General features: G+C 38.7%; 1 protein-coding gene across 1 annotated transcript in view; it reads left to right on the top strand.

Moving 5' to 3' along the window:
- The first annotated feature begins 619 nt into the window (after positions 1-619).
- LOC126380434 (uncharacterized) overlaps positions 620-23,188 on the top strand; it is a 38,382-nt gene continuing 15,813 nt past the window's right edge. Inside the window, exon 1 of the mRNA XM_050029828.1 lies at positions 620-1,012. Coding sequence (XP_049885785.1) covers positions 620-1,012 — 393 coding nt within the window. The remainder of the gene's footprint in view (positions 1,013-23,188) is intronic.

Below are 23,188 nucleotides of genomic sequence, written 5' to 3'. Positions count from 1 at the left end.
CAAAACTCAAAATTTCATGAATTTTGCGACGGAAAATTCCACTAGATATTAACTCAGAATCATGGTCTGAATCATCCCTCTCAGTATTCGTTACGATGTCACTAACACCCAGTATAAAACATTTGTATAGCTGTAATTTTAGAAGAAAACTAATAAATGCGTGATAAGATTTGAATAGTTAGATACCTACTAACCTGTGTAATGCGATCTAAACTTCATGGATTTTTACGTTTCGCTCGTTTTTCTTTTCAACTTAGTGTCAAAACATTGCTTCACTGCACTTTTATCTTGTATTTGCTCATTATTATTCGTATTATTCGCGTTCACAAAAGAATAATTGTCCGCCGCCATTATGCAAAACAAAAACAAAGCGACACCAGCACCACTACCGGTGGATAATGTTACTATTTTACGATATGATCGCTAACGTTTGGCCATATCATGAAGTAATCATGCCTTTAGTTGGACGCGCGTGAGCTCGGTCGTGGTGCACGCGTATCGACCTTAATGTGCGAGGATCGTGCACTAATTTGGAATGTCGTCGAATACAGTGAAGTGCCCTACATGTAATGTAGTTATCGACGAATTATTGTCATATATACAAAATAAGATATCTATCATGGACGAGGATACGCTTCTACGCCTGTGTTCCACGGCGTTCACAAGTGAAGAGATTAAGAAATCGAAATCCTTACTTTTCGAAGCTCTCCCTAAGGATAAGAAAAATATTCAGCGTAAGGGGGACAAAAAGGAGCAGCGTGATCTCAGTGATATTATACAAGTCCTGAAAACTACGGATCCCAATCTTGTTCCCGTGTTCGTTGCAAGGCAACTTGAAAAGTTACCTGCTATTACTTTCGATCATTTGGATTGCACTCGTTTACTAAAAGATATTTTGAAACTTCAAGATGATGTAAATATGTTGAAGACAAGTAGTGCTACCGTGAAACAGTTAGAAGAACTAAAATGTGAGTTGCAACCAATAAAGAGTGGTATACCTTCACGATTATCGGTATGTAACGTAATACGAAACGAGGTGGTTGGTCTATGGACAGCGGCCCTATAGGCATAACTAATATACATAATTCTACATTAAATAACGAAGGTAATGTAACCCTCGTTACCCAAGAAAACGAGAGTGTGCCCAAATACAGAAACATAGTGGAATCGTCTATTTCGAATAATTGTTCTTCTATCTTAAAAAAGAAGGTATCGCAAAACATACGGAATAACGGCTTAATGACTCAGCTATCGCCACCGACAAGTGCTTCACTACCTACGGTGTCGTCACGCGTGGACTCATCGCGGGACGAGTGTATAACAGCTGACAGAACCGGTTATAAAGCTATGAATGTTATCGATGCGCCGGCGTCGACTGATCATAATATAGGTGAGAGCGAGTGGAATTTAGTACGGAGACGGCCTAGGAAATTAAAAAAACCAACGAAGAGGAGAAATGGGAACGGCTATGAATGATTTAGCTGGTAACTTTAAAGCTGCAGAACGGAAAATTCCTATTTTTATTACAAATATCCATAACAAGACCGAAGAATCTGATATATTAAGTTATACTAGCTTTTGCCCGCGACTTCGTCCGCGTGGCGTGTTATATAAGAGAGAGATCTTTGTGTGTGTGGGAGTGCATACTTATGCAGTTTAGATTTTTTCATAAGTACATTTTTTTTCCCAATAACTCCCATTTTTCAAAATACAGCCAAAAATAAACTTTATATTTACTAAGGTATGCATGCGTGCTAGATTGAATCAATTGATTGAATTGTTTTTTTTTTAATTGATTGTTCATTGAGTTTTAATTTTAATACACACTTCCTCTCTTCCCTTCAACGTTGCTGTGCCCTATAGGGTCCATGTTTTAGTTCCTATGCCTATGTAACACCCTATTGTACTACATGGAATGCAATAAATAATTTAATTGAATTGAATTGAAAATATCTATCTTACGCGGTTTCGATTTTTTCATACAAATGTTTTTTTCCCACTAACTCCCGTTTCCGTGGGAATTTTGCAATATCCTGTTGCAACTAAGCTTTAAGTTAACTAAGGTACCTGCATGCCAAATTTCAAGCGTCTAACTTAAGCGGTTTAGATTTTTCATACAAAAAGATTTTCCCGCTAATTTCCGTTCCCGTGGGAATTCCGGGAATTCCTTTCTTAGTGCACCTCTACGGTATCTAAGCTATGTCCCTTCCAAATTTCAAATGCCTACGTTTAGCCGTTCAGGCTATGCGTTGATATATGTCAGTCACTGAGTCAGTCAGTTTCTCCTTTTATTTAGATTTGATTTTTTCATACAAATGTTTTTTCCCGCTAACTACCGTTCCCGTGGGAATTTTGTAATATCCTGTTGCAACTAAGCTTTAAGTTTACTAAAGTACCTGCATGCCAAATTTCAAATGTCTAACTTGAGTGGTTTAGATTTTTCATACAAAAGGATTTTCCCGTTAATTCGCGTTCCCGTGAGAATTTTGGGAATTCCTTTCTTAGTGCACCTCCACGGTACCTAAGGTACCTGCATGACAAATTTCAAAGGTCTAACTTGAGTGGTTTAGATTTTTCATACAAAAGGATTTTCCCGCTAATTCCCGTTCTCGTGGGAATTTCGGGAATTCCTTTCTTAGTGCACCTCTACGGTACTTAAGGTACTTGCATGCCAAATTTCAATTGTCTAACTTAAGCGGTTTAGATTTTTCATACAAAAAGATTTTTCCGCTAATTTCCGTTCCCGTGGGAATTTCGGGAATTCCTTTCTTAGTGCACCTCTACGGTACCTAAGCTATGTCCCTTCCAAATTTCAAATGCCTACGTTTAGCCGTTCAGGCTATGCGTTGATATATGTCAGTCACTGAGTCAGTCAGTTTCTCCTTTTATTTAGATTTGATTTTTTCATACAAATGTTTTTTCCCGCTAACTACCGTTCCCGTGGGAATTTTGTAATATCCTGTTGCAACTAAGCTTTAAGTTTACTAAAGTACCTGCATGCCAAATTTCAAACGTCTAACTTGAGTGGTTTAGATTTTTCATACAAAAGGATTTTCCCGTTAATTCGCGTTCCCGTGGGAATTTGGGAATTCCTTTCTTAGTGCACCTCCACGGTACCTAAGGAACCTGCATGACAAATTTCAAAGGTCTAACTTGAGTGGTTTAGATTTTTCATACAAAAGGATTTTCCCGCTAATTCCCGTTCTCGTGGGAATTTCGGGAATTCCTTTCTTAGTGCACCACTACGGTACTTAAGGTATCTGCATGCCAAATTTCAAACGTCTAACTTGAGTGGTTTAGATTTTTCATACAAAAGGATTTTCCCGCTAATTCCCGTTCCCGTGAGAATTTTGGGAATTCCTTTCTTAGTGCACCTCTACGGTACTTAAGGTACTTGCATGCCAAATTTCAATTGTCTAACTTGAGTGGTTTAGATTTTTCATACAAAAGGATTTTCCCGCTAATTCCCGTTCCCGTGAGAATTTTGGGAATTCCTTTCTTAGTGCACCTCTACGGTACTTAAGGTACTTGCATGCCAAATTTCAATTGTCTAACTTGAGTGGTTTAGATTTTTCATACAAAAGGATTTTCCCGCTAACTACCGTTCCCGTGGGAATTTTGTAATATCCTGTTGCAACTAAGCTTTAAGTTTACTAAAGTACCTGCATGCCAAATTTCAAACGTCTAACTTGAGTGGTTTAGATTTTTCATACAAAAGGATTTTCCCGTTAATTCGCGTTCCCGTGGGAATTTCGGGAATTCCTTTCTTAGTGCACCTCTACGGTACTTAAGGTACCTGCATGCCAAATTTCAAACGTCTAACTTGAGTGGTTTAGATTTTTCATACAAAAGGATTTTCCCGCTAATTCCCGTTTCCGTATGATTTTCGGGAATTCCTTTCTTAGTATACCTCTACGGTATCTAAGGTACCTGCATGCCAAATTTCAAACGTCTAACTTGAGTGGTTTAGATTTTTCATACAAAAGAATTTCCCTTCACTACTCTGCTCCTATTGATTGTAGCGTGATGAAAAGTATACTATAACCTGTCCAGGAGTGTGAAGAATAATTGTACCAAGTTTTATTAAAATCCGTCCAGTAGTTTTTGTTTCTATAAGGAACATACAGACAGACAGACAGACAGACAGACAGACAGACAGACAGACAAAAATTTTACTGATTGCATTTTTGGCATCAGTATCGACCACTTATCACTCCCTGATAGTTATTTTGAAAAAATATTTAATGTACAGAATTGACCTCTCTACAGATTTATTATAAGTATAGATTCTAACGAAAACACAACAAGATGTGTTACTAGAAAAGATTGACATGAAACGACAATCGGAGCATAAGGCCTTCAAGTTTTTCGTAAATCACGATAAATTACCATTATTTTTGGATAAAAACTTATGGCCGAAAGGAATTATATTTAGAAGGTTTGTTAATTACAAGTATAAAAACATGTACCGAGAAAACTCTCTGAACGGCAATAGTATTCATACTTAATAATGGATCATACTTATACATTTGTAACTTTTAATTGCAAGAGTGCGAAGAGATCTATAGATGGTATCAGAGAGTTGTGCATTTCTTCCGATCTAGTTGCACTGCAAGAGACCTGGCTTGTACGTGAAGAGATACCGTTTCTAAGTACTATAGACAGTGGATTTGAATATACGGGTACATCGGCGATGGACATGACAAAAGGCATGCAGAAGGGTAGACCCTACGGAGGGGCTGCGTTGATGTGGCGAAGTGCGGTGTTTCAACAGGTGTCGGTTATTTCGTGTGATAACCCCCGGATATGTGCAATTAAGATAACGACAAGTGACGGTCCCATTGTGGTTATATGTGTGTACATGCCGTGGGATGATAGAAACACCTTGCCGGAATATACGGATTGTCTAAGTTCGGTGAGTGCTATTATAGACGAATGCGAAGTGCAACATGTATATGTATTAGGGGATTTTAATGCGCATCCAAATAAATTGTTCTACAGTGAGTTAATGGACTTTTGTAATACTTATAATTTGTGTTGTGTTGATACCTTGGACATTCATTTAGGGAAAGTAGTGAATACCTACACCTTTACCTGTCAAGCCACGGGATCTAGACGATGGTTGGATCATTGTGTTACAACGCAGGCAGCAATTGATTCAATTGAAAGTATTGGTGTTAAAAACGATGTAACTTGGTCAGATCACTACTCTCTCATAATTAAGTGTCGTCTTAACTTATTACATACGCTAACGTATAGTCAGAATGTGAGAACCAGCACTAATGTTGTGTGGGGAGAGAGATCAATTCAATTCAATTCAATCTAAGGAACAGATTGATTTATATACTAGGAAGTGTCATAATAGGTTGCGACTAATAGATTTTCCAGCTGAGTTTGAATGTTGCGCCGATAAGCATTGTTACGATGACAGTCATAAGCGAATAATAGATAAATTATATAATGACTAGCTTTTGCCCGCGACTTCGTCCGCGTGGCGTGTTATATAAGAGAGAGATCTTTGTGTGTGTGGGAGTGCATACTTATGCAGTTTAGATTTTTTCATAAGTACATTTTTTTTTCCCAATAACTCCCATTTTTCAAAATACAGCCAAAAATAAACTTTATATTTACTAAGGTATGCATGCGTGCTAGATTGAATCAATTGATTGAATTGTTTTTTTTTTAATTGATTGTTCATTGAGTTTTAATTTTAATACACACTTCCTCTCTTCCCTTCAACGTTGCTGTGCCCTATAGGGTCCATGTTTTAGTTCCTATGCCTATGTAACACCCTATTGTACTACATGGAATGCAATAAATAATTTAATTGAATTGAAAATATCTATCTTACGCGGTTTCGATTTTTTCATACAAATGTTTTTTTCCCACTAACTCCCGTTTCCGTGGGAATTTTGCAATATCCTGTTGCAACTAAGCTTTAAGTTAACTAAGGTACCTGCATGCCAAATTTCAAGCGTCTAACTTAAGCGGTTTAGATTTTTCATACAAAAAGATTTTCCCGCTAATTTCCGTTGCCGTGGGAATTCCGGGAATTCCTTTCTTAGTGCACCTCTACGGTACCTAAGCTATGTCCCTTCCAAATTTCAAATGCCTACGTTTAGCCGTTCAGGCTATGCGTTGATATATGTCAGTCACTGAGTCAGTCAGTTTCTCTTTTTTATTTAGATTTGATTTTTTCATACAAATGTTTTTTCCCGCTAACTACCGTTCCCGTGGGAATTTTGTAATATCCTGTTGCAACTAAGCTTTAAGTTTACTAAAGTACCTGCATGCCAAATTTCAAACGTCTAACTTGAGTGGTTTAGATTTTTCATACAAAAGGATTTTCCCGTTAATTCGCGTTCCCGTGGGAATTTGTGAATTCCTTTCTTAGTGCACCTCCACGGTACCTAAGGTACCTGCATGACAAATTTCAAAGGTCTAACTTGAGTGGTTTAGATTTTTCATACAAAAGGATTTTCCCGCTAATTCCCGTTCTCGTAGGAATTTCGGGAATTCCTTTCTTAGTGCACCACTACGGTACTTAAGGTATCTGCATGCCAAATTTCAAACGTCTAACTTGAGTAGTTTAGATTTTTCATACAAAAGGATTTTCCCGCTTATTCCCGTTCCCGTGAGAATTTTGGGAATTCCTTTCTTAGTGCACCTCTACGGTACCTAAGCTATGTCCCTTCCAAATTTCAAATGCCTACGTTTAGCCGTTCAGGCTATGCGTTGATATATGTCAGTCACTGAGTCAGTCAGTTTCTCCTTTTATTTAGATTTGATTTTTTCATACAAATGTTTTTTCCCGCTAACTACCGTTCCCGTGGGAATTTTGTAATATCCAGTTGCAACTAAGCTTTAAGTTTACTACAGTACCTGCATGCCAAATTTCAAACGTCTAACTTGAGTGGTTTAGATTTTTCATACAAAAGGATTTTCCCGCTAATTCCCGTTCTCGTGGGAATTTCGGGAATTCCTTTCTTAGTGCACCACTACGGTACTTAAGGTATCTGCATGCCAAATTTCAAACGTCTAACTTGAGTGGTTTAGATTTTTCATACAAAAGGATTTTCCCGCTAATTCCCGTTCCCGTGAGAATTTTGGGAATTCCTTTCTTAGTGCACCTCTACGGTACTTAAGGTACTTGCATGCCAAATTTCAATTGTCTAACTGGAGTGGTTTAGATTTTTCATACAAAAGGATTTTCCCGCTAACTACCGTTCCCGTGGGAATTTTGTAATATCCTGTTGCAACTAAGCTTTAAGTTTACTAAAGTACCTGCATGCCAAATTTCAAACGTCTAACTTGAGTGGTTTAGATTTTTCATACAAAAGGATTTTCCCGTTAATTCGCGTTCCCGTGGGAATTTCGGGAATTCCTTTCTTAGTGCACCTCCACGGTACCTAAGGTACCTGCATGACAAATTTCAAAGGTCTAACTTGAGTGGTTTAGATTTTTCATACAGAAGGATTTTCCCGCTAATTCCCGTTCTCGTGGGAATTTCGGGAATTCCTTTCTTAGTGCACCTCTACGGTACTCAAGGTATCTGCATGCCAAATTTCAAACGTCTAACTTGAGTGGTTTAGATTTTTCATACAAAAGGATTTTCCCGCTAATTCCCGTTCCCGTGGGAATTTCGGGAATTCCTTTCTTAGTACACCTCTACGGTATCTAAGGTACCTGCATGCCAAATTTCAATTGTCTAACTTGAGTGGTTTAGATTTTTCATACAAAAGGATTTTCCCGCTAATTCCCGTTCCCGTGGGAATTTCGGGAATTCCTTTCTTAGTACACCTCTACGGTATCTAAGGTACCTGCATGCCAAATTTCAAACGTCTAACTTGAGTGGTTTAGATTTTTCATACAAAAGAATTTCCCTTCACTACTCTGCTCCTATTGATTGTAGCGTGATGAAAAGTAAACTATAACCTGTCCAGGAGTGTGAAGAATAATTGTACCAAGTTTCATTAAAATCCGTCCAGTAGGTTTTGTTTCTATAAGGAACATACAGACAGACAGACAGACAGACAGACAGACAGACAAAAATTTTACTGATTGCATTTTTGGCATCAGTATCGACCACTTATCACCCCCTGATAGTTATTTTGAAAAAATATTTAATGTACAGAATTGACCTCTCTACAGATTTATTATAAGTATAGATTAAAATATCCCATACAAACTTTCAACCCCTATTTCAATCTCTTCGTCCCTTCTTTTCGCAATAAAAGGTATCCTATTTTCTTTCTCAGGGTCTAAAGATTGTCTGTGCTAAATTTAATCAAAATCGGTTGAGAGGTTTAAGCGGGAAAGCGAAACAGACAGACAGGACAGAGTTACTTTCGCATTTATAATATTAGTAAGGATTATTTTCCCTCGTTAAATAGTAAACAAACTAAGTGTAGGTGTTATAATTTCGTTGACGAACTGATTACCTATCCGTTTCTTTGTCTAAAATGAGTATTACCTTATTACTATGATTGATTACTGGGCTTAAAGTTCGTATAAATGTCTATCGAATTACCTCCTCAAGTTTAAAGCGTAGCTAGTCATGTAGTACTATATTAATTATGTGGTGTAAGTAATTAGATTTTATCTGTATGTAATGTAACAGTCAGTTGAATAAAAAAACTTATACAAATCAGATCAATTAATTGGCGTAATGTGATTCTAGAAAGAGTTTTAATGTTAATAGATAGCTAGCTATAGCTATGTGTAGGTTCCTGTAGGAATGAGATATAACTGTTTAATAAAGACAGTTGCATCAAAATTTTATCATAAATTCCCTAAATTATGGCGCCTACCTACCCTCTAAGTTAGAAAAGTGATCAAATACTAACTTGAAGTCACTCAGTTTAAAAAAAAACATCGAAATCATTCCAGTAGCTATGGCGTCATGCGCTTCTTGACACGATCACGAAATCTAGATTTCCGCGGGAATGAGGTATTTTCCCGCCATAAAAAGTAGCCTGTGTCCGTGCCTAAGATCCTATCTTTAAATTAACCAAGTCTTATAAAATTCCGTTCAGACGTTAAGGCGTGAATGAGGCAAACTTTTAAAACAAACAATTAAAAATCACTAATCTAATTAGTTTTCTGTCTACTGCCTACGCCTTAAGTACGATAGCATAAATATTAATAGGCCATATCCTTTTCTAGATTACTATCTATCAGCTAACTAAATTTCATCAAAATCCGTTGAGCCGTTTAGGCATGATAGACAAAACTCCCAGCAAAAACCATAAAAAAATCACTAACTCAATTCAGTTTTCTGCCTACTTCCTACCCCCTAAGTACGATGACGTGATCAATTTGATCGTACAACCGTTTTTAGATAACCAACTATTACCTTACTAAATTTCATTAAAATCCGTTCAGCCGTTTAGACGTGAAAGAGCAAAAGTCCCAACAAAAACGACTACAAATCACTAAATCAATTTAGTTATCTGCCAACTGCCTACCCCGTAAGAACGATGGCGTGATTATTTATAGCCTATGACCATTTCTAGGTTATCATCTATCACCATACCAAATTTCATCAAAATCCGTTGAGCCGTTTAGGCGTGAAAGAGTAACAGACAGACAGACAGACAGACAGACAGACAGACAGAGTTACTTTCGCATTTATAATATTAGTATGGATGTAGTTTTGGCACTAAGCGAAGCTGCTTCATTAAGCCGAGTGACTCAACATAAGTGTAAACGACCACATGCAATTGGATGGAATAAGCACGTCAGGGATGCTCATATGGTGGCTAGACAAAAATATAAGGATTGGATAGATGGTGGTGGACTTAGACGTGAACTCCTTTACGAAGAAATGTGTGAAAGCAGAAAAGTTTTTAAGTCCCGTCTTAAATGGTGTCAGGATCACCAAAACCAGTTAAAAATGGACTTGATAGCCTCACAACATACAAAAAAGGATTTTAGTGCGTTCTGGAAAACCACAAATAAAATGAATATTCGCCCTGGCCGCCCTGTGAGTGTCAATGGTGTGTGTGGCCCCAATGGTATTGCTAATATGTTTCGTGACCATTTCTTTGTACGATCACCTCTCGGGCCGCCCGCGCCGGGGGACTGCGGTGTGGTCGGTGCTGAGGTTGTCACAACGGGGATTAGAGTAACTGCTAAGGATGTGGCACGTGTCATTAAGTCTATATCCAGAGGCAAGTCTCCGGGACATGACGGTCTCAGTATCGAACACTTGCAATATGCCGGCTCACATGTGTGTAGAGTACTTGCTATGTTTATAACCTTCTGTATAAGACATGTACCTGGTGATGTAATGAAAACTGTTGTTGTGCCTGTAGTTAAAAATAAAACTGGAGATTTGAGTGACGTTTGTAATTATAGGCCTATATCGTTAGCCACTGCTATAGCGAAGATATTTGATGGTGTGCTGAATACACAGTTAAATGCACATCTGCGTCCACATTATAATCAGTTCGGATTTTGTCCAGGATTGTCTACAGAGAGTGCGGTGCTGTGCCTAAAGCACACTATCAAGTATTATGTGGACAGAAATACACCTGTTATCTGCTGTTTCCTAGACCTGTCTAGGGCATTTGATCTGGTTTCTTACAATGTCCTGTGGAAAAAGTTAATAGACATTAACTTTAATACTGAGCTTGTGTTGAGGCTGTGCTTGTTGTTGTTGTGTTGATCTTTAGATACTGGTATGGAAATCAGATCGACTGCGTTAGATGGGCGGGCAATTTGTCGGACCCTTATAAGCTCGAGTGTGGTGTTAGGCAAGGTGGACTGAGCTCCCCTAGTTTGTTTAACCTATATATAAATGGGCTGATCGAGGCACTCAGCAGCATGCGCGTCGGATGCCATATAGGTGGAGTCTGCATCAATAATATTAGCTATGCAGACGACATGGTGCTGTTGAGTGCTTCGATCTGTGGTATTCGACAGCTGCTTAAAGTGTGTGAAACGTATGTTAAAGAACACGGGCTTAAATATAACACGCAAAAAAGCCATTATAATATCGAGGGTTGAAAGCCAAATGGGTTTAAGCGACATTTTGTGAACTTTACAGGAGAGCCATTTAAAGTTTTATTTTTTCGAAAAAAATTCATATAAAAAAAACTACTGAATCAAAAGTGTTCAAAATGCTAAGAATTATTTTAAATTAAACGTTGCACAATTCTGTATTTATTTGGTTCGAAAAACACACCAGTTATAGATTTTAGAAGTCGCTTAATACAAAATGCCTCAATTGAACTAAATTACAGTTGAAGGAAAAACGGTTGATATCCACTAGAGCCAAATATTGGCTAAAAGCAAAATGCTTTAAGAGACCTCTCACTTATTAGTTTGACTAAAGCTAAATGAGTTAAACGACTTCTTAAAAAAAGAAGACTAGAGGCAAATCAGCTTAACCTCCATAAAAGGTTATATGACAGGGAAGGAAAATATCTTAAGTGACCATCCGCTACTAATTTCAATTGTATGAAATCCAAATATTAGTAAGATCGGAAATAAAGTCGGTCCTTAAGCCGTTTTTCCTGGGAGAGATTTTAGTCGGGTAAGGCATTTACAGATATTTGTACCTTACAATATTAGGAAAAATCACGGCGGATATGATGAGTAAATCGATTTTATTAAGAAACAGGATCTAGAATATAACCATAAAGATTGTTACACATGCTTAATTCGACTTTTTAAGTATATGGTAAACCGCGTATGATGGCGGATGACAGATGACTGTCACCAACTGAATGCGGGCAATAAAAGAAACAAATAGCTTTGAATAAGTCTTAATATGCTTATACTCTGTGCTGAGTTTAATCTCACTATCACAACCTGTTTCCGATTTACTGAAAAATTTAAGACCACGTGGCTGGATGCAAGTTCCAAGCACTGGCTCCTACTAGATGGTACGCGGTACTAGGACAGACTGCAGTGAAGTACTGATTGCTCTCATATTAAGAGGCGGCCAGGGGTGGATAGATCAGCGACTTGTTTGATCAAATTTTCTCTTACATTTGCGCCTAAGACCTCCACTTCGAGCTGGCCATAAGATACCGTCGAAGTTGACAAACAATAACAGAACTCGATCATGCTTTTAAAGCCGAGATACGTCGGACATCGCAGCAGACACATCTGTCGATGAGATAATATAGATGATAATAATAATAAATAGATGGTGTTCCTTTGCCCAGCATTTTTATAGCTGTGCTCTGCTCTACCGAAGTTATTGGTTGGTAAACCAGACCGCAAAACTAAGATTGGTGCGATGGTTCTAACGTGAAAATCAGCTCGCGGGGAACTACAGGCGGGCTTTTCTGTCACCATATGTCTCAAAAACAAATGCCAGGTGGAATAAGCTTGTGAAATTCAGCTCTATGCTGATTCCTATCAATCCAGTTCCGGTAGATTTTCGACAGCTTCAAGACTGTTTTCGGCCACAAACTTTGAAGAGAGTTTCAATCTACAACAAGGAAAAGACCCAACGCCTCACTGATCAGAAAGACTTATTAGCAGCGCTTTGGACACATTTTAGCGATGTCTTAAATCCCAATAGTAATACCAGTGACTTGTTTGTTACAACATATCGGTCGAGTTTGTTACAACAAGGTCGGGGGTTTCGCTTAAGATCTAGCGGCACCCCCGACCTTTGAAGAACTTCTTACCGCGCTAAGAAGGATGACGAATACCAACACATCAAAAATACCATCTGAACTGTATAATATGCCTACACATTAATAACTGGTTATACAAACTCATCCTGAAGATATGGGAGTCAGCTGCTGGAATGATTTTAGCCTTCTTCCTCTTTGCGAGTCGATGGCGATCGATATTAAATTTTAGCCTTAACGTTATTCTATCCCGTGATGCAGAAAAGGTGCTTCCGGAAGCCCAATGATGATTTTGTCCGGACAGAGATATGAGGGTACGGTTTTGTTATTAAACAGATTCAGGCCAAAAGGCTTGAACAACATCGGCCTTTGTTATGTGCTGCGTGAGGCTTCACGCGGCTTGTGGATTGCTCTAAAGAAAACAGATTGTCCTGAAAAGTTATGACTTATCCTGATACGACAATATCATGACGACATGATGACGACAGTTTGATTTAGAAGTAACTTTTCAGAGCTATTCGTCGTTACCTACGGCGCGAAACAAGGCTATAACACATGGAGCCATGGTTCCTAGTCTATTTTCTTTATATATCGCTTCTGTATCACGCATAAGTGGGATACTCTGTGGAATTGTTATTTATAGCTTAATTGAAATTAAGGCTAAAATGAATAAGATCATTTTTGATCTCTCACGTCTCACATCTGTAGGAAGGGACTTCGTCGTCTTCAATTAAAACAGTCCTCTTTAATACGTCCTTTATTTTAATTGCACCCACGCTATACACCTTCACCATTCGCCATCTTATAATATCTAATGAAGAAAAAATAATACCACTTCCGCTTCCTATTTCTGTCTCTCTCACTCTCTCATACTTTCTCGCTCCCAACGTTCCTTTTCATGCATCATACCTTTCCATTCCCACACATCTATGCGTCAGTTAACCAAACTTGCCGAGGAATGGCCGATTCAATTAAGTCACACACCAGAATATTTATAGTTTTGTGCAAAACCCTTTTAAAATAACCATCCAGAGGATGCTCCGGGGATGTAACTTCTTCCAATGTTGCTTTAGAGGGCGCTGAGCTGGAGGAAGTTTCAAAATTAAAATATTTGGGTTCTCAAATATGAAATGACTCCAAAGTCATCGGAGTTGCCAGCCCGGATAACAGGTGCGGTGGCAGCCTTTGGAAAACTTAAAATATTAGTGTACAAAGTCTCAGCGGCGTACTTGATACGTAACACTTTAAATGTCTAAGGTCCATCCTTCGCATAAAGCGGCAAGATGGTTTTCCAATAACAGAAGTATTACGTCGTTCTGGCATATTCGGAATAGAAGCTCTCATCATAAAACATCACCTACGATGGTGCGGTCACGTCATGCGAATGGATGACAGAAAGGTTTTCTATTTCGAGGTGTCTAGAAGGAACTGTAAACAAGGTGGACAATACCTGCGGTACAAAGACGTACTCAAGCGCAACCATGTGGCTTTCAACATGCCAACTGATAGTTGGGATGAGTGTGTCTGAACCTGGAATAGCGCGTGATATAGTCCTCGAAAATCTTAGTCCAAGACGCCAAATACGAAAAACTCAACGGAAACCTTCCTACAATTACACGGTAAACTCGGCTGGCCAGCTTGATTGTATGCCATGTGACCAGATCTTCAATTCGAAGTTCGGTTCCGCTAGCCACGTCAAAGTCTACCACAACAACGACTTGGGATAGACACAAATAGAAGTCACCATCAACGGATACGGCTTGGGTGACATGATGACACGCACACTCCCGGTCTTCCCAATCGTAATTTTTAGCTGTGTGAACCGCCCAACCAGGACCTGCCCATACTTATTTTAATATGTTGAAGTGATGAGGGCACAAGGTTTCATACAAAATTGCGATGACTGAAATGTTAACATTATTTATTTTTTGTTTTGGAAAAACGTTTTAAGTCCTTTCAAAAGAAAATGATAGTTGTTTTATACGACAAAAAATTTAAAAAAATGTAGCATAAATAGCTGAAGTCAAATTCTATGAATATTTTCGGTAAAGGCAAAACAGTTCAAGTGCCAATTTTACTTTTAAACTGTCGAAGGCAAAACGGTTGAAGCGTCAATATTTATAAAATCTGGATTAAAGCAAAAAGATTTAAGCGCCAAATCTATTTTCGTTTCGTCTAAGGACAAATGATTTAACCGACTTATCTATAACAAAACACTGTCAGGGAAAACGCTTTAACAGACTTCGAATCATGAAAATGAAAAGACATAACAGCTTATGTGACCGACTCATATCCCGGAATACGACTGATATGCCACCCGCCCAGAATTTTGTGCATTTTTTTGTCGGTTAAAACACGGGTTTTTAAAAATGTACCCAAAGTGCTAATTGGTTGAAGCGCCAAAAAGTAGCTTCGATTGATCTGAAACCAAGATCAGTCGACGCGGAAAAAATCGCTGATTCCGAATATATATATAAGTCAATTTCGCCCAAAATGTCGCTTAAACCCATTTGCCTTTCAACCCTCGATATAAAACATATTATGTTGTTTGGTAGTGGGTGTAGGAATGACTCAAATTTGCCTGAAATTGTACTTGACGGGATTAAGTTACAGAGAGTAATGCAATTTAAATATTTGGGGCATTTACTTACGCCTAATCTGAATGATGATGTCGATATTGAAAGAGAGCGTAGGGCTCTGTCTGGGCTAACATGATTGCACGTAGGTTTCGTAGGTGTTCTAGAGAGGTGAAGGTAACGCTCTTTAGGGCATACTGCACCTCTCTATACACATGCAGCTTATGGTGTAATTATACGAAAGGGACTTACAGAGCCCTGCGGACTCAATACAATAACGCGTTCCGGGTGTTGATGGGGCTGCCTCGTTTCTGTAGCGCATCAGGGATGTTCGCCGCTGCGAGCGTCGACGGCTTCGACGCCACACTGCGCAAGCGGGGCGCATCCCTGGTGCGCCGCGTACGGGGCAGCCCCAACCTAGCTCTCTGTTCGATTGGGGATGAGAGCCCCTATTTGCGTCGCTGCAGTGGGCTGCACGTGCCCAAATGTATTATAAGCTTTTGATATTGTGTGTTATTTTTATTTTATACTAACATTAGAAATAAGTCATTTACTAACACATATGAGTCAATGGTTACTTGAAATAAAGATTTTATTTATTATTATATCGTTAAACGTTTTATGTTCATTGATCTGGCCACGTTACATCATGATGTGGCCAACGAATGTGGTTCTATTTCATGAAATACGACCATTTCATGAAATGATCAATTCTATGATCTGGCCACGATATGTATACATACACCTTACCAGTATTCACTGTTTCCTTGGTACTTTTTACTGACTTGAAGACTAAACTCAAATAAATAATAAAGCCGAAAGTCCCTCACTCGCCCCGCCCACCTACGCCGGTGACACCTGTGATGCCTGCGACGATGCATGACTCACAAAACTCTCGCTCCCATGCAGATATGAATGTTACGCTGCGGGACAAAAAACGATCTGATCCTAATGTTAATAAGGAAACATGATATACAATTGTTTCGTCGGATGTCACCGTTACAAGGTTACAACGTACATCATACAACTGACAATTATAACCAAAATGATGGAGTTGTAGTTTATACTAACAATTCGTTCTCATGTTCTGTTTTTGAGCCAATTTTTCCTGAGGCTAACTGCCTAATAATAAAAATATCTAACCATAACGCTATTGTTGCTATATATCGTCTTTACTGTTTTAAGCATAATGTTCCCGTTTTTTTGACTTCTTTAAACACTATACTGCTTTCCGTAACTTCATACGCAAATATTATCTTTGTTGGTGATATTAACATTAATATAGCGCCTGATAGTACAGAGAATGATTCTGATGATTATCTGAACTTATTAGCAATGTATGGACTGTTACCCTCTCATACTCTCCTGACAAGACGTAGCTCCTGCTTGGACCACTTCATACTTAAAACTAAAAATTGTAATAGTACATTTGTCTTACATTCTTCTATAACGGACCACGATGCCATAATATTATGCATCAACCCATTTTTTCATTTTCAACCCAAAAACCTTCCTTTGAACATTTCTAAAATTGACCATGTTGGTTTGGATGTGACAATGAGCTCACTTGATTTTCACCCGATCCTATCATCAAGTGTGATCGCGATGGTGCTATCGTGGCCATATCATAGAATTGATCATTTCATGAAATGATCGACCATTTCATGAAATGGTCGTATTTCATGAAATAAATAGAACAACATTCGTTGGCCACATCATGATGTGGTTTGGCCAGATCAATGAACACAAAACGTTTAACGATATGACCAACTAAATGCATGATTACTTCATGATATGGCCAAACGTTAGCGATCATATCGTAAAATAGTAACATTATCCACCGGTAGTGGCGCTGGTGTCGCTTTGTTTTTGTTTTGCATAATGGCGGCGGACAATAATTATTCTTGTGTGAACGCGAATAATACGAATAATAATGAGCAAATACAAGATAAAAGTGCAGTGAAGCAATGTTTTGACACTAAGGTGAAAAGAAAAACTCGTATTAACAGTAGACAGCAACTTTATTTTTATTTTTAGGTTATATGGCAAATAATGAAGGTCGAGTGACCACGCTACGTAAATCAATGGACTATTATTGGATTTCAAAATATGATATAATTAAAACTGCGAATGAAGAGATATTAATTTTAAAAAAGAAAAATATAGACGATCCTACTGTCCGTAAAGTTTCTTTTTTTGACGTGACTTATTGTAGATTTGCCGCAGATGGCATTAACTACTTGAAACGGGATTCTATTAAAACGCATAAATGTTTTTGTCATAATTTAAATTATCATAATCCTTTTTTTTATAATTTTTACAAGGCATAACGGTAGGTTAGGGTGCGGCGGGGGTGGCCCTTGGGCCACCCCTAAGCCACCAGTATGTTTATCTTACACACGAAAAGTATACTGAATGATGACCAATGGCATGAAATAGTGTCAAAAAATATGACGACGACTTCAAAGCGAGATGCAGTTACGGCGTATATGTCAACTACATCAACACTCCGTTAATCGTGTTAAACCAAAGTCAGGGTGTAGGAAAGAAACCACTAGTTTACACAACCACAATTTTATTTTCTTATTGAGACACGTCTTTACAACTCGACAGTCAACCTCAGACTACTCAAAATTATTGGAGTCGTTAGCTTGTCACTTTTTCCGTTGCATTTTTTTGCATTCAGTGTTGCCAGAATAAAACATCGAAACAATTTAACGACTCCAATAATAGTTACAAATAACAGTTACAACTAATCATTTATTGGAAGTTACACAAGAAACGTTTTAAACATAGAAAATATATAAATTTTTATTATTTATAGAATAAATTGATTTTAAAAATTAAATTATTATGATAGAAGCTTACATATTCGTCCATCCTGACTACCTCGTCACGACCTCGTGAACAATAATAATTTTTAGATGTAACAACAACAATTCTAAATCAAAACATATTAAATAAGTATCCACTCATATTTCAAAACGTACTAGTTTGAAATAATAGTAATAGTATACAAACATCATTCATCAAAAAAAAATCCTTTTAATATACTATACATAACAGTAGTATATCCAATATATCCCTCTGAAAAAAAAAACAAAATTATCATCCTTCCAATTTCTCAAATCAAGTTAGGTATATCAGCACATTTCATCAACATTTCATCTTCCAACTATTAGCTGGTTAAACTCATCTTTCAAAAATATTGATTGTATCCTCCCATATGAAATCAACAATAACTGATTACTACCTTTTAACATTATTCCATAACACTAGAATCTTCAACCGGTCTCTCAACATCATCGCCATCATTATCAAAACTATTCAATATATCACCATTTGCACTGTTCATATCTACCTCATCGTTATCATTTATACACACATTTTCGTCAACACTCATACTGTCTTCATTAGCACTCTCAACCTCACTCTCTTCCGATCTTTTATAGCTTAACCATGGGAAAATCTTTTCTACTGGATATACACCTCTATACACCGCCTTCCCTTTCCGCCTAGTTATTGGAGTATCTTCTATCATGTATCTGTCGTTACTCAAGACCTTGATTATTTTATAAGGACCTATACATTTAGCCCTTGGTCTTGGTTCCATACAAGACCATTAACCCGGCCCCAGGGGGGACAGAGTCATCTTCTCTGCCCTCCACTGGGGCAATTCCTGTTAGGCGCGTCCTTGCCGCGGGGGTGGGCGCCTCTTACTTCAGTAGGCCGGAGTAAGATGGTGGCTGAGTTCGAATAGGGACCCAGACCTACGGGGTATAACGTAGAACCCTTGCCCAGGGATACGGGTGAAGACCTCAACGGCTGCAGAGGCGGAGATGGGAGCCATCGGTACGGCAATGCAGGACGGAAGGGGCATGTCACAGGGACTGTAACCTGGAACCTGACAGAGGGCAGCAGTAACTGTCAGTACTATTCAGAGGCAGAGGACAGGAGTCCTAGTATGGCTTTGTAATAGACTACTCTGGGCGCCATCCCACTCGCGTCAGACAGAGTACTGCGGGGCGGAAGGCAAGAGGGAAACCACTGCCCTATTTTTCCCTAAAAAGTAGCATGGAGAATGCTACACCGACACGAGCGCGGCTCTTAAATTGATGATGATGATGATACATTTAGACATTAATTTCTTACTTTTACCCGGACATAAAACCGATCTTTCTACCCGTACCAAATCCCCCTTTTTAAACGATCGCGGTTCACAACGTTTTCTATCGAATCTATTCTTCTGTTCTTTTTGACGCTCAGTTATGTGTGCATTAACTTCAGCTCTTATATCACTCAAATTTTGTGTTACTTCTTCAACATTGCCTAAACTGGATTTTATTTTTCCATCCGACATTCCTGTTAAGCGCAATCCAAACAAGACTTCCGATGGAGTACGACCTATCCCCTTATTAATGGTGTTATTTAGTCCCCATTGCACATCAAGGACTTTCTCGTCCCATAAAGCTTCGTCCCGTCCCTGATTTATAGCTGTCAACGAATCGAGGATAGTGCGGTTATACCGCTCCACTTGCCCATTTGCACGTGGAGTGGCAACCGCATTCATTGTGTGTTTTACACCGGCCTCATTCAGAAACTTTTTTAGCGATTTCCCTGTAAATGAAGAGTATCGATCTGTTATTAATCTTACAGGACACCCAAAAGTTGCGAAATAGTCCCGAAATATACAAACAGTAGTTGAGGCTTTAGTGTTTTTCACTGCTTTTAAAATTATGAATTTAGTATATGCATCTATTATGACCAGTAGGTACTTGTTCTTTCTTTTACTCTCATTAAAGGGCCCCAAGTGGTCGGCGTGTAGTGTATGAAATGGCTTCGTGACTTTTGGAATAGGATGAAGATAACCGGACTTTTTTCCCGATGGAGTCTTACTAAGAGCGCATTCTATACACGATTCAACGTATTTTTTCACAAATTTCCTCATTTTAGGGAACCAATATATTTCTTTTACCTTATCCATAGTTTTTTCGACTGAAAAGTGACCTATGTCATCGTGACAAACTTTTAATATTTGCCAACGTACGCCTTTCGGTACCAACCACTTGGGTCCGCTATCTGTCACTCTAAATACATTATTATTCTTAAGACAAAAATTTTCTTTTATATCTACCAGGCTTTTCAAATTCGGATCTAATAGAATTTTCCTAATGCGTTCGACCTCGCTGTCTCCGAGTTGTACAGTTTTAAGCCAATCGTCTGTAATAGAAGCGTTTTACCTACCAATAAAACGCATATTAATTTACTTACCTTATTCGAAGCTTATGCTTATTTGAGATAGGCACTACGTTTCCCGTCTTAACCTTCTGTCTCTTTCTATCTTCCTATGCCTATTTTCTGTCTCTTTCTTACGTAGCATCACCAGGCAGTGGGGGCACTCAGTTGAGTAGAACCCCAACTTTATTTCTTCATTGAGTCGAAATTCACCAGGCAGAGATGAGTCATAAGCTTCGAATAAGGTAAGTAAATTAATATGCGTTTTATTGGTAGGTAAAACGCTTCTATTAATTTGACTTGACCGTTATTCGAAGCTTATGCTTATTTGAGACTTGTTTGTTATCGCCTGGTGATGTCAAAAAAAAACTGGATAAAGACGCCAATGTGATACTAGGATATTACAATAAATGAAACACTCTATATTTTACCTTAAGTATATATTTTTTATGCATCAATTTTATTATCTATTGTACAAAAACGACAGCGAGAAAAGAAATAAAAAGGCACATTCTTATTTGATTTTCACTTAATTAATATTTTTGTTCAGTTAATCGGTTCAAATAATGTGGTTACAGAAGCATGAGATGGACCTGGCATGACATGCCGTCTGTAAAATTTGCAAAAAGTATTTTGCGATCGCCAGTTACCCCTAGCTAGAATGTCCTCTAGCGGATAATTGTCTAGCCAGTTCCTTGATGCCACTGCAGACCGTATACTGCCTGGCGTGGCTGTAATGCCCGCCTCTTTTAATAATGATTTTATCCAACCAGCGATTAACGTTCTGGAGGCTGACTTTGCATTACCCCTTATATTAACAAATAAATTATTACACTTTGCAACCCGCCTACGCTCCTGGAGCAAGGAAATCGTTTGCTTGATCCAAAAAACGGGATCCAGATGTCCATTTTCCGAGTTGGCCAGCAGTTTCCAGCCTGACTGTCGGTAGTTCGAAGAATCAGTCTTGGACCCGAACACCGGCCAAAAAATAAACAAATTATCAGTTTGAGTACAATGATTAGAGTCGACACAAAGCAGTGTCAGATCGTGTATTCTTCTCCCAGAACATAAAAGTAGTAGTGCAGCTGTATGCCTTTGCACTTGAAAAATATTATTGCGATCAACCGTGTATTTTTCTAAATGTAAAGCCAAACAATCAATATCCCAAACTGGAGGTTTGTTTTGAACTATCTTTTGTAACGATATTGATTTTAATACCTGCTTGACCAACACGTGAGCACTTAACTGGCCAGATATGTCTGGATTACACAAAGTGGAAACAACGGACTTATGTACCAAAATGGAATTATATGATAATTTATAAATCAGATATAAATCCGACAAAAACCTCGCCAATTCACATCCTTTGGGGTTTTTAGGATCAATTTTATGTCGCTGAGACCAATCAAGCCATTTTTTCCACGCGACGTTATACAGGGTGTAACGGAACGGGGGTATCAACCCGAAGTGTGCCTACTCTGTCACTATCTACAAATCACATGCGAGAGTATTGGCCGCCTAAATTCATATTTGCATTAGTTATGAGCAATTGAATTCCAGGTCTTCATGTAATAAATTCAAATTTGCACAACACTACGTAGCAATCAGCTGTTCAAGGTATTTAACTTTTGAGTGAACAGCTACCACCTCTTTTATTTATGCCTGCCCTAGTAAAGGGTAAACGTGCCAGTGATGGCCATATTAATCAATATTTTTTAAATTGTTTTGTTTCATCCTTGTGAGGCCAAGATTTCCAGACACAATAGTTAAAAAAACAATGGGCTTTGGTCCCGGTTACTGCTTACTGATGTAATAAGTAGTCGTTACATGAGCCATGTCAGGGGCATTTGGCGGCTCAATAATAACCCTCGCACCAGGATTGACGAGGTTGGTTATCCACCTCACAACCAATAGGATAGAACAAGATGTGAACATACATAAATCACGGCTTTATCCCTAATGGACCAGACAGAGCCACAAGTAATTACACATATCTAATATCACACTTACTGCGCTACTGAGGTGGGCAGAGTCACTTTGTTGTACAAGTTTTGTCCAAAAATGTAGTCGATTACCTACATTAATAGTTGATAAAGAAATGTACTTTACAATGCATCTCGTCTCCTTGTGTATTGTGCTTTATTTTATGATTATGTAATATCAGGCTCCCTTAACACCAAATCCAGGTCAAATGGGCATCACGCTAGCGGCGTATGCGTTCATGGCTAGGCTAGGTACGGGACAGTTTCATTAGAATACTTTCAGAGTTTTACAGGCCCTAAACAACTACTACTACTCATACACAGTTACCACCAATCACTGACTAAGGTGTGCAAGTACTAACACCTCACTTTACAATGGATCAAAGGACACAGCGATTCAAGAGGTAACGACGCGGCGGACGAGTTGGCCAGAAGGGGAACGGGAGGTAACAGCCATCGGTCCGGAACCGATATTGCCGATCTCATTCGGACAGGTCCGCTCGCTGCTACGAACGAGAGCAGCCAACAAACACACCTTTTTTTGACGTGACTTATCGAAGATTTGCCGCAAATGATATTAACTACTTGGCCGGACAAATGGGGAGCGCTGAAGGCTCTCACCCGGTACAACGTTTAAGACAACAGGCCTGAGGGTGCCCAGTTGGGCGCGAACCTCGGCTCAGGGCGTCGTCTGAGAGGAAAAATATTTGAAAGAATTAAACGACCCTAGTAAGTCGATAGCGATAAGCGCTGATTGAGGGAAGTCGTCGACCACGCCGGCGGTGTCGGTATCGGGGTCCTG

The sequence above is a fragment of the Pectinophora gossypiella genome, chromosome Z, assembly GCF_024362695.1.
Source record: "Pectinophora gossypiella chromosome Z, ilPecGoss1.1, whole genome shotgun sequence".
Classification (NCBI taxonomy): Eukaryota; Metazoa; Arthropoda; class Insecta; order Lepidoptera; family Gelechiidae; genus Pectinophora; species Pectinophora gossypiella.
Note: the sequence above shows the minus strand (reverse complement) of the source record. Positions and strands in the feature narration are given on the sequence as shown.